Genomic DNA, 15,199 nt, shown 5'->3' on the forward strand with positions numbered 1-15,199 from the left:
TTGTTCTCTTCATTCAAAGGAGCAATATTAATATCAAATAGTAATGATTTCACACTTCCCGAATCACTCTTGAGACCTTCCCATTTGCCTTTCAAATTGGTTCTTTCCTTCTTACTAGATCGTGATGGAGATTTCTTAGAACTTTTCTTCACCGAAGCTTTCAATGTTGAAGTGGAAGACTTTTGAGGATTAACAACCGGATTGAGCTCTTCTTCTTTGGCCACCTTGTACAAACAATAGATAGGAACCACACCATCCAAGTCCCATCCTAGGTCGTCATTCACTTTCTCTGCTTCTTTTAACAAGTCATTCTCTTCTAGTGGAGTGAGCAAATCACTTATGATCATGGGTTTCCTAGAGTCGCCACCCAAAAACACATACTTCCATTTAGGAGGAAGTTCTTTCAATTCCGGTGGCTTTTTTATTGCCTTTGGCTCTTTCTCCTCTTCTAGGGGGTTATCCAAGTTTTGAAGAAAAATTTCAATCTCATGATCCCACTCTTCTTCTTTCCCATCTTTTACCACTTCCTCTAGCACTTCCACTTTGAAACATTCGGATACCACTCCACAAAATTCAAGGTCTTGGTTCTTGACCCTCTTCATCCTAGGATAAGGCACTCTAGCATATGGTGAAGGAACTTGAAACTTGGGGTCCTTCACAAGAGGTTTCTTGCCTTTCTTGGCACTAGACTCATTCTCCACTCTCTTTTCAACTTCACCCTCATAAGCTTTTTCTTCTTTATTTTTTTCTTCTTTCTTATTTTCTTTTCTATCTTCAACTACACCATCCCTCATCTTTTCAACTACACCATTTTTACTCTCATCCTTCTTAGGATTCTCCACTACTTCCGGTGATGAAACTTCTCTACTCCTCAAATTAATGGAATTACAACTTTCCTTACGAGGATCCGTGGTGTCTCCACAAAAACTACTTTGAGTTTGTAGAGAAGAGACTTGCCTTGCTAATTGACCCATTTGGTTTTCGAGATGTTTGATGGAGGCTTCATGCCGTTCGCTTGACACTTCTTGGTTTGCCTTCATCACCTCAAAATTGCTTTGCGTCATCTTCATGGCTAAGATAAGAGTATCTTCAAAAGACTCAAGGTGATCTTCAAAATGTTGATCTTGAGGAAATGCTTGATTCAGATTGGCTCCATAAGAACACTTCATGTGATTCTTCACTCCAAGATTGTAGGTGTTGAAATGAGGATTATTTTGAAAGGTTGCTTGCACCAGACATTGAGCTTCTAGTTGTTTGGTAATGATTTGTAGAAACACATTATTGAACTTGAAACTAGTTAAAAGTGCCTCTTGATTGTATGATTCAAACATGTCTTCCTTCCACTTTACGATTTGCTCGTGCTGCTTTCTCAATTTCAGGATCGAAATCCAGCTCAATTGGACCTGTTCTCCGCATGCACAAGGAAACACACAAGTAGAACGCTCTCGACAGAAAAATGTAAAAACAGAAAAATCAAAGAAAACACAGAAAATATAAACACTATTGCCTTGTCGAATCAATCACAATCCCCGGCAACGGCGCCAAAAACTTGATGGATAATTTTCGCAAGTGAACGAATTACCACGTAGTAATAAAAATATCGATCCACAGGGATTGTGTGATTAAACTAGTCTAATAGTGTTCATAAACATTATGCAAGAAATACACATAAATTGGGGGTATGTTGAGTGATGAATTGTTAGAAAACGTGCTTTGATATAATGGAAAAGCGAGGTAGAATCATCGGAATCACCTAGTCTATAGCTAAACCACATGCAATCTACTACATCATAGGAATCTACTCAAGTGTTCACAACTGGATCAACAAATTAGTGAATCGCAATCTCTTGTCAAAATCCACTCTATTCGTTGTCGATACTCCCCCGATCTCTCGGGCGGAAGCTACCTACAACGAATGATATGAAAGCGCGTCGATCGTTCGCTACACTCTATGTCTCAATCTCTCGACCGGAAACACTCGAGTGCTCAATGCAATTCAGTTCAGAAATTAAATCAATACTCTCGCACGTGACTTAACTCAAAATCATTACAACACTAATGAAGGATCATAAAGCATTAAGAGACGAATTGCATTAAGTAAACACTGTTAACAGAGTAAATCCTTACAATTAAGCAGATTACATGAGATTCATCTACATCCTAAGCTATCCTAGATCCTACCTCCACAAGGAGTTTAGCTCCTCATGTTGCTTCGATCGCGTCCTAGCTTCAACTTCATGGCTTGAGAATCCATGCTATTGAGGAGCTTGAAGCTATCCTATGAAGGTCTGGATCCAACTCTGAAAGCTTCAGAACCAGAAAAGTAGATGAATGTAGCAGATTTTCCAACCCCTTAACAGAAAAATGCAGAAACCTTATATAATGATCGCAACCACGCCGCACGCCAGATCTATCACGCCGCGCGTGGTTGCAAATCCTTCAACTACGTCGCGCGTGTAACGGTATCACGCGGCGCGTGATCCAATCTGAGGTCTCTGATCTTCAGCTCTGCCATCTTCACGCCGCGCGTGGTCAGTGCTACGCCGCGCGTGATCAAGTCAGAGAGCAATCCAATTCCTGAACAAAGCTTCACGCTGCGCGTGGTCAGGTATCACGCCGCGCGTGATCAAAGTGAAAACTTGGCTCCCTGTGATCTCCATCACGCGGCGCGTGATGGGCTACGCCCCCAGCGTAGTGAAACTCAGCAATGTCCTGCAATTTTTCATGTTTTCTTGCAAAACAAGTAATCAAGCTTATGATTAGATTTCTCTTATATTTATTGCTTAAAACCTACTAAAATGCATTTAATGTTGCTAAAATAGGCATGGATTAGAGAGTGTGACGATCCGTCATCAGTACATATGTCTCAACACTTGGCTAAAAGATGTTTTTGCAAAATGTAGCCAACATACAAAAACCCAACAATTATTATTATTATTATTATTATTATTATTATTATTATTATTATTATTATTATTATTATTATTATTATTATTATAATTTAATAGAGTTTATTGAGTTTCTTAGGATTCCTATTGTTACAAGTTTTAACTATAGGAATTATGAGTATTAGTGGGTATGTTACAAATTTAAGATAGTTTAATTCTGATTTATGTTTATGTTTTTTATGTTATGTTTTTCATGTATTTAAAGGATGATAGTATCAATAAAATTGTGTGAGTTACATTCCTCCATTCCTCTAAAAAAAAAACCAACAGTGGTATCTAGAGATTTTTTCTTGAGGGACCTAGTGAGGTTGAGAGTTTCATAAAAAAAAAAGAAGATCAAAATGCAATCAGAAAACTTAGCCATAAAATTGCCAGTTTTTGAGGGTGAAAATGATCACTTATGGGCAACTAGAATGGAAGCTTATCTTGATGCTAATGATCTTTGGGAGGCTTTTGAGGATGAGTATGTGATTGATCCATTACCGGACAATCGAACGGTTGCACAAATTAAAAATCATAAGACGAAAAAGCAGCGAAAATTAAATGCAAAGTCTTATCTTTTTTCTGCTATTTCTGAAGCAATCTTTACAAGAATTATGACTCTGAAGTCGGCCAAAGCAATTTGGGATTTTCTCAAGCAGGAGTATGAAGGAAATGAGAAAATCAAAGGGATGCAAGTGCTGAATTTGATCAGAGAATTTGAGATGCAGCACATGAAGGAGTTCGAAACAATCAAGGAATATTCTGACAAACTTCTAAGCATCGTCAACAATGTAAGATTGCTTGGAACTGAATTTTCTGATACAAGGATAGTCCAAAAAATTCTTGTAACTGTTCCTGAGAGATTTGAGTCCACCATTTCTTCTCGGGAAAATTCCAAAGATCTATCAAACATTACTTTGTCTGAATTGGTGTATGCTTTACAAGCCCAAGAACAAAGGAGACTTATGAGGGAGGAAGGCACGATTGAAGGTGCTTTACAAGCATAATTGAAGCTCAACAAAGGAAAGAAGGGAAAGGCCCAATGGAACAACTTTCAGAAAGGACAAACTTCCAATAAAGAGAGTAGTAAAGGTGAAGATGAGAAGGCAAATAATCCTCCATGTCAACACTGTGGAAAAAAAATCATCCACATTTCAAATGTTGGAGTAGACCTAATTTTCGCTGCAACAAATGCAATCAGCCGGTCATATTGCAAAATTTTGCAAAACTGAAGTACAACCTATAGTTGAGGCTCAAGTGGCTGATCAAAATGAGGAGGAGGACTACTTATTCGCAGCAACATGTTTGTCCACCGACAAAAATAATAAAAATTGGTTGGTTGATAGTGGATGCACACATCACATGGCCCATGATGAAGAGTTGTTCAAGGAGTTAGACGAAACAATTGCTTCAAAAGTTACCATTCGCAATGGAGAGAGTGTTGATGTCAAAGACAAGGGAGTTGCTGCTCTTGAAACTCTCTCAGGTACTAAATATATTTTTGATGTCTTATTTGTGCCTGAGTTGAAACAAAATATGTTAAGTGTTGGACAAATGTTGGAAAAACACTACACTTTGCATTTTAATGACATGAAATGCACCATATTTGATCCTGTTGGTTGTGAACTAATGTCTATTAAAATGAGGAATAGAAGTTTTCCGATAGAGTGGAAGAAAACAGCAATACATGCATCTCCAAGTGTAGTAGAAGCCTCAAATAAAGAGATGAAAGAGTTGTCAAGCATGGATAGTTGGAGAGTTGTCTTACAGGAGAAGAAAAATATGAAAGAGAAAAATGAATCTTGGCAATTTGAAGACAAGCCAAGAGATCAAAAGTTGAATAATGTTAAGTGGGTTTATAGAACTAAACTTGATCATAATGGTTCTAAGAACAAATTTCAAGAAAAATTGGTTGATAAAGGCTTTCGGGAACATGAAGTTTATTTTTCTAATGTTTTTGCTCATGTGGCGAGTCATGAAGGGGCAAGTTTTGAAGCTGAGAAAATCTACAAAGTTTATTAGAGAAGTTGAGAAGTCCAAATTCAGAAATTTGAAGTCAATAACTATTGATTCAAGGAGGAGTGTTGAAAGTTTGAATCATTATCATTATTATTATTATTATTATAATTATTATAGTTTAATAGAGTTTATTGAGTTTCTTAGGATTCCTATTGTTACAAGTTTTAACTATAGGAATTATGAGTGTTAGTGAGTATATTACAAATTTAAGATAGTTTAATTCTTATTTATGTTTATGTTTTTTATGTTATGTTTTTCATGTATTTAAAGGATGATAATATCAATAAAATTGTGTTAGTTGCATTCCTCTAAAAAAAAAACCAACAGCTTGTTCATTCAATCATAAAGATATGGGCCATTGGAACCCTAAGACCAATATATGTCCCTACCCATTGGATTGATTGTTTGTACATGATTTTATGTTTTGCAACACTCATGAGAGCTTGGGATCTGCATTGAACAAGAAAATAGGTGAGAAGAACAGAAATTGGAAACAAGCAAAAATTGGAATGAGCCTAAGGAAATTCGTGTTTGGGATATGCCTGCAGTAAAATAGTAAGTACTCACTCCCTTTAACTCTGAATTGAGTAATTTTTGTTTCTATGGAAAGCTGACGAAATTCCCTTCGACTGAGTACCAATTTGGTAATTTTTGGATTAATAATGAAGTCTCGGGCCACGTTGGAATCTAGGGTACTGATGTTGTCAAATTCTGGTTTTTTGGATTGCGAGTTTTACGCGCTCGGATGCTCGAGAGTGTACGGATCCGTTCAGTGATCGATGCTGGATATCTCAGGTGGGTTTGTTTAAGTAGAGACATGCAACCATAAGTCTAATGCATAGGAATTTATTTATTTGCAAAGATAGTAACATTGATGACATAGTTAGAATTGTTATAATTTGAAATGCTTGAGTACTTGGAGGCTGTAGGAATAATCATAGTGTAAAATTGGAAAATTTTACAATTTATTGATTTAAATGTGTTGAATAATCATAGTTTCATGAGGTATAAGTTAGGAGTTAATGGGCATCAGTAGGAATTGATTAAGAACTTGGTTTTCATGAAAAACATCATTTTACGCAGTATATATTAATTGATTGGAACACAACCCTTGTTGTCTCAATCGATTGGCCTTGTGTAAAATTGGAAAATTATGTTGTTTTATGGCCTGGACGACTCCCGACTCGTCTGATAATGATCCATGATTATTAAACATGTTTACACACCATTTCAACATCAATGTTAGGATGGAATAATGATAACTTAGAAGCTTATATGACTTGTGCAATTTTTTCCCCATAGATTAGACATGTTATTAACATCATATTCAACTATGGTTTATTTGTGAACTCTAAGTGCTTTAGCACAATATAAGTAAATCCTAAATTGTCTAAATGTGTGTTAACGTGTAACGACGCATGAGAGCATAAGCTATTTAGTTCCCCGTGATGGGTTATCAAGTTAAGAACACTAAGAATTAGAATAGTCGAGTAGAATAGAATATAGTGGTTAACACCCAAACCACCATTCAGTGTAATCTCGACTATAGTAGGATTTCCTCATGTTAGTAGAAATTCGATAAGTAATTAATGTGAGTAAGACCAACGTGGCATAGCTATGTCACAACGGGTAGAGGAGAACATCATGAGTGGAGAACATCCTAAGAGGAGAACATCCTAGTGGACCTTTTGAGATATACTCGCCTCAGAAGCTTCCTGTAAAATGAATAAGACTAATACTGTGTGATACACCTTTATTTTTGTTATGTCATTCTTTAATGAATATAAGTTTATTAGTGATCAGTTATTTTCAGAGCACAGTGTTAGCACACCAAGTAGTGGGTAGTAAGAAATTCACTGGGGCTTAGTAGTCTCACCCCACAATTATTTATATAGGTGACAGGTTGCTCGTTCATGAAACTAAGGATTAGATGAATCAATGGGATCGTGGAAGACTATTTGATGTTAACCTGTTTCCAGCTTAAGAATTTCTGTATAGGATTATGCCATATGTACATGTATTCATCGGTTATCATGACTTTGATGTAAAGTTGCTGATTTTGGTCTTGCTAGGTTGTTGATAAGGCAGGACAATCTAAAATTGATTTTCATAAGTGTTTATTTGGGCCAAACCGATCAAAATCGCGTTATGTAGAAAATCTGCGACGACCTCAGCGTCTATGACGGGCGGACCGACGCCCAAGACCAGCAGATCGTCACCTCGTCATGCCACGTCAACTTGGGTTGGGTTGACCATGGGCTGACTTCCTCTAGTGCTTCATGCCTCCTTGATCCATGGCTAGAGTTAAAAAAACTGAATCATTTTGCTTCCTCTTTCTCTCTTTATTCATTGTTCTTCTTTTTTCTCCCTTCACATTCACTATGGATTGTGGACAAATCAAATTAATTCACGATAATGGATTCTAATTGAATAATTCCAATATCCAAATCTTCATTCTCCACATGGTTTACAATTGAAAAATTCAAATACCCAACTAGCCATCCTCCATGGTTTTCAGTAAGAAGCATAAAAATTCCAATATTACACAGGGAAATAGTTTGATTTTAAGGTGGTGAAGAAGTATATGGATAGAATCACAAATTAATATCCGTATAAAGAAAATCACAAATTATAACTAGAGAGAGAGAAAGAAAGAAAGAAAGGGAACACATAAAGACATAGAAAGGGATGAAGAGACATAGAGAATTAATTGTGTACTTTCAATTGTATAAATTAGTAAACATTTGATTTGATCAATGACTATTTGTTGGAGGTTAACTTTGGTATCTTTTTGTAGGGATGACAATTTGACCCATACCCAGAGGGTACCTGCAAAAATTACCCACAACAGGTAGTGTAAAAACCCGCATTTTGGGTACGGACACGGGTATGGGTAATTACCCGCAAAAATGAACGGGTATGGGTGCGGGTACGAGTACCTTAGTACCCACCCCGCCCCATACCTGCATAATATATATTTATTTTATTTATATTATAATATATGTAATCAATTTAAAACAATACAACTCTACTAAACTATTACATATTTTTAATAAAAATGTTTATTTATAACATAATATAAAAATAATGTGAATATTTAACATAAATATTAACGTTAACATAAGGTTAGTAATAATTTTGTTTATAATTTTCATTAGTCAATATTAAAATCTTTGAATTTATTTTAATTCTTTTAAAATTATATGATATTTTATAATTGATCAATTTATTTTTAGTAAAAATGTGGGTAACGGGTACGGGTATTGGGACCTAGGTACCCATAGGGTATGGGGACGGGGGCAAAAGTTGTTACCCACGCAGGTATGGGGATGGGTACGGGTATTTTTTCAATCCGCGGGTATGGGGATGGGTACTATAGTACCCTACCCATACCCTACCCATTGCCATCCCTATTGGATGATTATGATATGATGTAATCGCATTCTTATGGATTAATGATGATGTTTATGTTTGGATTATGGTGATGAAACTCTTTTATGATGACGAATTATAATGAGGCGTTAACCATTGATGTTATATTTATTCATTTGGTGTTGTTATATGCATCTTATTTGACGATGTGCATCTTATTAAACATTATGTTTGGTATATGAACATTTCATGCATTCATAAGTTTAGTCTAATACGGGGTGATGTATTATATTTGATGATGTGTGTAACATACTGTATTCTAGAGACAATGATCTTAAATATTTTGGATTAAGTTATCCAAAATTATGACGATATAGATGGTACCATGTGGATATAGTTGTGTCTGGGGATGACATGACATATGTAAATGACATTAGATGCATTTAGGAAGGTGTAATATTTACTAATTGTTATTTGGTAACTGGTATTATCCTTGCTTGTTGTGTTGTAATAATTATTGATATGCAATTAATGGTTAATTAATATTCAAGTAATATTATGGTGATGTAGTATTAATTATTGTTATATAGATGATTACATCCAATATGTTAATTATTGATACAAGACTGAGTATGTTTGATACATGTCTGAGTATGTTTAATATATGTATGAGTTGTCTAGTTGAATTTATACAATAGTTTTGTTTATTTAGTGTTTGATATTGTGATATGCAGTTTTTGTTGATGATTATATTATCTAACCCTCTGTTTAGTGTATGTGCTAGACTTTTGGGGTTCAGATTTTCAGGTTATGTGTTTATCGATGTTCGAGTTATTGGTGAAGCTGTGCTCTGATTGTGACACAAGGAAAGGTTCATAGAGTATTTTATTATTGTCGATGCCTTACATGCAGACCAACACGTGAATCAGTTTGAACACATAGGGCTGGTTTGAGGTGTTGAACACCTCGGCTTGCCTCTGGTTCGGTGGATGACGACTTGTGCGTGCTCCTCTGGGCCAAAACACAAACCTCGGCGTTGAATGCGTCAATGAATTTAAAATTTTCTCTGTGCGGGCTGTGTTTTGACACATAATATAGAATGACTCTCAGCAACATATATCTAGGCTCTTGCATCGATGAAGAACGTAGCGAAATGCGATACTTGGTGTGAATTGCAGAATCACATGTACCATCGAGTATTTGAACGCAAGTTGCGCCCGATGCCATTAGGTTGAGGGAACGTCTGTTTGGGCGTCACATATCAAAGCCTCTTGCCAATTTCCTATTGATTGGTATTGTGCAGGATGATGTTGGCCTCTCGTGAGTTCCATCGTCTCATGGTTGGTTGAAAATAGACACCTTCGTAGCGTGTGCCATGATAGATGGTGGATGTGTTACGCACGAGACCAAATAATCATGCAATGCTCTATTTAATTTAGCCTCTTTTACCCACATGCGTTTCTAAACGCTCGTGATGAGACCTCAGGTCAGGCGGGGCTACCCGCTGAATTTAAGCATATCAATAAGTGGAGAAAAAGAAACTAACAAGAATTCTCTTAGTAACGGCGAGCGAACCGGGATAAGCCCACCATGAGAATCGGTTTGAAGTAGAATGTAATACCTTGAATCAATATTTTACGATTCATTTTTACTTCGAGACTTAAAGTTATTTTATCTGCTACGTAGTTTTCGAAAAAGCATTCATAAATTAGAATAAATTGAATATTGGGTTTAGGGTGGTTACAACGCGGATTATAGGTGGCTGGCCGTCGTAGATTGCTTTGTGAATTGGCTGTCCCGCGATGGTTGTGTACAGGTAGTGGTGTGTGTGACGTTTATTTCTTTCAGACCGCTCTTCACACACGTTGCTATCCCTTCCTTTATTCAAGTTTTCTAATTTTTTCTTTTTCTTATCTTGAAAGGTTGAAAAATAATGAAAATTTAGTATAAAAAAGAAAAATGAATTCTTAGTAAATTTTGTATAAGACATCTTTTCTAGTGCTAAAGGGGCAAACACCTTACATTGATGTACTTACAATTCATTTAATAATGATTCTAATTTTATGAAGGATTTTTTACAACTCGGAGATTAAAACTATTTAATTGACGTAACGAGATTAATGATATTTATAATATTTATTTTTAAAGCATAACGATATTTATACACCATAAAGTGATAAAACTATTACATGTAAAAGGAGAAAATATGTGTGAAATTGTCAAGTTTGTTATGATTTTCATTCTTTCTGCATTTCTTGTTTCATCAAACATAGATTGTAAGTCGGTTTTTGTCTTTTAAAATTTTCTTCTTAACTTATTACCGAATATAATGTCTCATTTCAGTTATATTATTTTCATCTCTTTTTTCAATACAGGGCGTAATAATAGATGTAACAGAGACGCTGAATGTCGAAATATGTATTGTCGCTGGGGTCTTGAACCAAGGTGTATCGTACACAAATGTAAATGTGTTTAATTAATGTTGGATTAGATTATGTTCCCACATACTTCAATTTCGCACAAGACATTTAAAATATCATGGACAATTTTAATGGCAGAGAATTTATATATGACACAAATAGAATCATCATCTGATCCAAATTAACAATCAATATTGTTTAACAAGTGTACTTCTAACCAAGACAATTGACTTAAGTGGTTAATGAGCCCCTTAGGACGGATCGTTCGAGAGAATCCGAATTCAATTCTTGGTTGGAACAATTCTTTCATCCGTCTTTATTTCGCTCGCGGATGAACTCTAAATTAAAACGTTCTCCTAAAAAACCAGACAGTTAATAAAAAAATAAAAATAAAATTGTACTTCTAGAAGGTCCTTTATTGCAAGTAAATGTGTACTTCTCATACGGCAAAGAATCCACATCCTTGTAACCACTACAAATCACAAAACCATTTCCCTCCTCATTGAAAATTCATCTCATTTTTTTCAAATGCACGTTCATTTCACTATCTTCTAACAATACTTTCATTTCACTATCTTCTAACAATACTTCTGACCAGAAGAACAAAGTGCAATGGTGGTAAGTGGTAACAGTCTATGCTGATGAAAGAATGATAAAGTGAGCGGCGCTACCAACAACTTTCTTTTATAAAGTTATATTATTTAGGGTTCCCTGTCCATTTGTCATGGGCTTTTTCATATATGGTCTCATTTTAAGTAACGTGACCCGCTAGTTAAGGGGTTAATTAGTACTAGTATATTATATATATAGTCAAAGTATTAGACGATTTCTCAATCTCAATGAAAAGAAAATGAATTATAAGGCTTTTAACTTAGTTATAATTTATAAACACTTTTTTTTTACAAGGTTATAAACAATGTCACATAAATATATATCATCAGTTTGAATTGACTTATTTTTTAAATTTATGCAAACTAACTTATACAAATAAATAGATTTTTATATATTACATCAGCTTGTCATTGTTATTAATAATAATTTTCTCTTGCTCAATTTCTATTTTATTTTTTCAAAAAAATTATTTTTTCAACGATTTGAAAAGTAAATTGCGTAATAGTAGTGTGCTTGTAATTTATATGAATATGAATATATATATATATATATATATATATATATATATATATATATATATATATATATATATATATATATATATATATATATATATATATATATATATATATATATATATATATATATATATATATGAAAAATAATTATGTTTGTTAATTGTATATAATAATTATTATTAATAAATTTTCAAAAATATAATAAAAATTTATTAGGTTAAACTGTTTGAACCCCCTGGTCCAGGGTCCTGGATCCGCCACCAGCAAGTATATGGAAAATGAAAGAATCAAATTTCATTTTCTGATAACTTGCTCATCTACTCTTACTATTAGTTACCCCACTAGCTTAATTGAAAGAAAGACAAAAACAAAGACAAACTGCAAAAAAAGGCATGTTGTAATTAACAACACAGAAACCTGCGTTTTTTTTCTGCTTTTTTTTAAGTTCTTCTCTTTTCCTTTCCTTTCCAAATTAAATCTATTAATTTTTACCTGAAAAAGAGAGCTTCTTTATATATTTGCTCTTACTTTGTGCTTTGTTCTCTATTTGCTCTCTTACAACTGAGAATAACAATTCGTATTAATTATTTATCAAACTCAACCAAATTTTAGTGTGATTTACAGAGCAACAAATTGTAAGGTAAAATCATATTAAAAGTTGATCTATGAAGTAGTAGTAACTAATAATAAGAAGTATTGATGAAACATTAAATTGGGCGAATAATAAAAGTGCACAAAAGAGGAAATCAAAATTGATCACCCAAAGATGGTCCAACATCTAAAGCTTTTGTCAAAAAAAATCTAAAGCTATATATGAAAAGGAAAACTACATATGTAGCATACTAAATAAATTGTTCTGAGCCCCTACTATATAACTACATATGTGTGCGTGAATGTTCGCATGCATGCACGAATGCATGTACGCACATGAGCACATAAGTCAAGTCCATCATAAATAACATATGACTTCAGTTTGGTGTCACGAGTGTCTATTTTCTATTTTGATTTTGTGTGTCAAATGCTTGATGTCGGAATTTACCTTCTCAGTTGCTCATAATAAATCTATGGTGTGTAAAGTGTTCTAGGTTTCATTTATGGACAATTCTGGACTCTCTACTATCGGTCTTTAATGGTTGAGTTTAAACTCTTGGAATGTGACTTGTTTGTAGTAAGTATATTTAGTGTGGACCAATGAAAGTTATGATTTCATTGGATTGGAATTAGACTTACTACTAGTTAAATACAATACTAATTACTAGTTAAATGAACTTAGAAATTAGTGTACACATAATATTTTTTGATAAATGATAGATAGTGCCTCGAAGTACTAGTCTAGTTACACACATTATTAATAAAATTTTATCTTGAAACTTATTCATTCAATATCAAAGATTATTCATACGTGTGTTCCTCCTGTATTTTTAAAAAATAAATAACAAAAAAGGGTATAAAGCAACAGTGCTATATTTGTCTAAGAAAATATAAAAAGTTTAATCAATAAAAAATAAAATTATAGAAAGAATATATAAAAAAAATAAATACTTACAAAAATTGGAATATAAAAATCTACTAACAATATAATCTTATATTTGTGTGGTGAAGAAACAGAGAAAAATAAAAAGTACAATAAGTGACATCATTCATACGTGTGTTCCTCTCAGTGTTTTAAAAATTGGACTGGTCATCGAACCGGGAAGGGTATTAGGTCACTAGTCGAACTACTAGGTCACTGGTCGAACCGCATGACAAACCGGGTAAAACTGGTTTAAATCGGTGAAATGAATCGGTCTCTTTAACCAAATTATACAGCGGTCTCTAAAAAAATCATGACAACTAAAAAATTGGACTGATCATCGAACCGGGAAGGGTACTAGGTCACTGGTTCATTGGTCGAACTACTAGGTCACTGGTCGAACCGCATGACAAACCGGGTAAAACTGGTTTAAATCGGTGAAATGAACCGGTCTCTTTAACCAAATTATACCGCGGTCTCTAAAAAAATCATGACAACTAAAAAATATGAAAATTTTAAAATATCATAATTTCACAAGTTTATTCTTTAAATTCAAATTCTAAACATAATCAATCATCACACATGTAACAAAATAGTACAAAATACAAATTCAAATAATTTTTTTAATAAGTTCTATTTCTATTTTCTAATATATTTTATCCTAAATTCACTATCATTTAAATTGTAAACGATAATTATCCTAATAAAGATGATAACAAACTTAAAAAAAAAAAAAAACTTCAAAAAATAATAACAACTAATACACACAATCAGCCCAATAAGTGAATAATTCCAAGAACAATAACATGATGTTTTTTAGTTAGGCCCCTCATGGTTCTTTATTCTCCATTAAAATTTACTTTTTTGTCCTTCCATAAAAATTTCTGTTGCTACCAATTGATTTTTTTTTTTTGTTAACCGAATTTTTTCTGAATTTGAACTAGAAAAAACTTCGATTTATGCGAACCGAAATTTTTAACAAAGGTAAAATTGAAATATTTGGAAATATAAAAAATACGTAGGAGGCCTAGAGAGAAAACATCCAATAACATAACATGAATGGGTTGGATATATAGCACATAGACCAATCAATGTGATAGACTGACGGAATATTTCTAATAAGGTTTTAGCGGCATCAATTAAATCCTATAAGAATTGCCACATAAAGTAGTTTTTGTTCTAGTGGCGGTGGCCAAAGGTGATTGTTCTAGAAGAGTTTCAGCCACCAACGACTCCGAGTGTGAGTGACATTGAGATAAAACCCAATCCAAAAGAACATCTTCGATTTCGAATCTAGCTTCGTGAGAAAGAAAGAAGAAGATAACCAAAGACGAAACAAAAAAAAGGAAAGAAATCATGTTTAATATTTCATATATTTTTCGCCAAGCTATATTCTACACAAAAATGTTCCTTTGGATTATGTTTCGTTTCCATATCCCTTATATTTGAAATCATTGCCGAAACTCTTCTCAAGCAATCACTTTAAACCACCGTCTTCGCTCCCTCAGATTCCGCGTTCAAGAAATCCGGTCAAAACAACGCCAAAACCTCCCCTGCTTCACCATTATGTTGCAGCACAACATTAAGCTTTATACAAATTATATCTAACACACTACTCGACAATTTCACAAAGGAAACTGACTCTATACAAAAATAATTTATATTCTCTTCAACGTTCACACATTTGTTACCCGAAGTTATATTTATATATTTTTCTATCTTGTTTACTAAGTTACTAAATTTCATGACTTTTCCTAATATTATATTTCCATTCTCCGCAAGAGTTGCCCTTGGCGTACGTTAAGTACTATCCAG

At 33.9% G+C, this 15,199-nt stretch overlaps 1 protein-coding gene, 1 long non-coding RNA gene and 1 other non-coding gene across 3 annotated transcripts; all 3 read left to right on the forward strand.

Annotated features, from left to right (window-relative positions):
- Positions 1-3,289: 3,289 nt before the first annotated feature.
- On the forward strand, positions 3,290-3,937 carry LOC123884367. The gene has a single exon (XM_045933451.1). It carries the CDS (start codon positions 3,290-3,292, stop codon positions 3,935-3,937), a length of 648 nt encoding a protein of 215 aa, XP_045789407.1.
- Positions 3,938-9,422: 5,485 nt separating this feature from the next.
- On the forward strand, positions 9,423-9,578 carry LOC123887729. Its single transcript, XR_006801732.1, has one exon. It is a non-coding gene; the product is annotated as a 5.8S ribosomal RNA (ribosomal RNA).
- A 586-nt stretch (positions 9,579-10,164) lies between these two features.
- LOC123885018 lies at positions 10,165-10,824 on the forward strand. Its single transcript, XR_006801049.1, has 2 exons — positions 10,165-10,597; positions 10,697-10,824. It is a non-coding gene; the product is annotated as an uncharacterized LOC123885018 (long non-coding RNA).
- The last annotated feature ends 4,375 nt before the right edge of the window (positions 10,825-15,199 follow it).

Source organism: Trifolium pratense, linkage group LG5 (assembly GCF_020283565.1).
Source record: "Trifolium pratense cultivar HEN17-A07 linkage group LG5, ARS_RC_1.1, whole genome shotgun sequence".
NCBI classification, from domain to species: Eukaryota; Viridiplantae; Streptophyta; class Magnoliopsida; order Fabales; family Fabaceae; genus Trifolium; species Trifolium pratense.

Bases quoted from the DNA above. Each gene is read 5' to 3' on its own strand.
- LOC123884367 (XM_045933451.1), top strand. From the start codon at position 3,290: ATGCAATCAGAAAACTTAGCCATAAAATTGCCAGTTTTTGAGGGTGAA.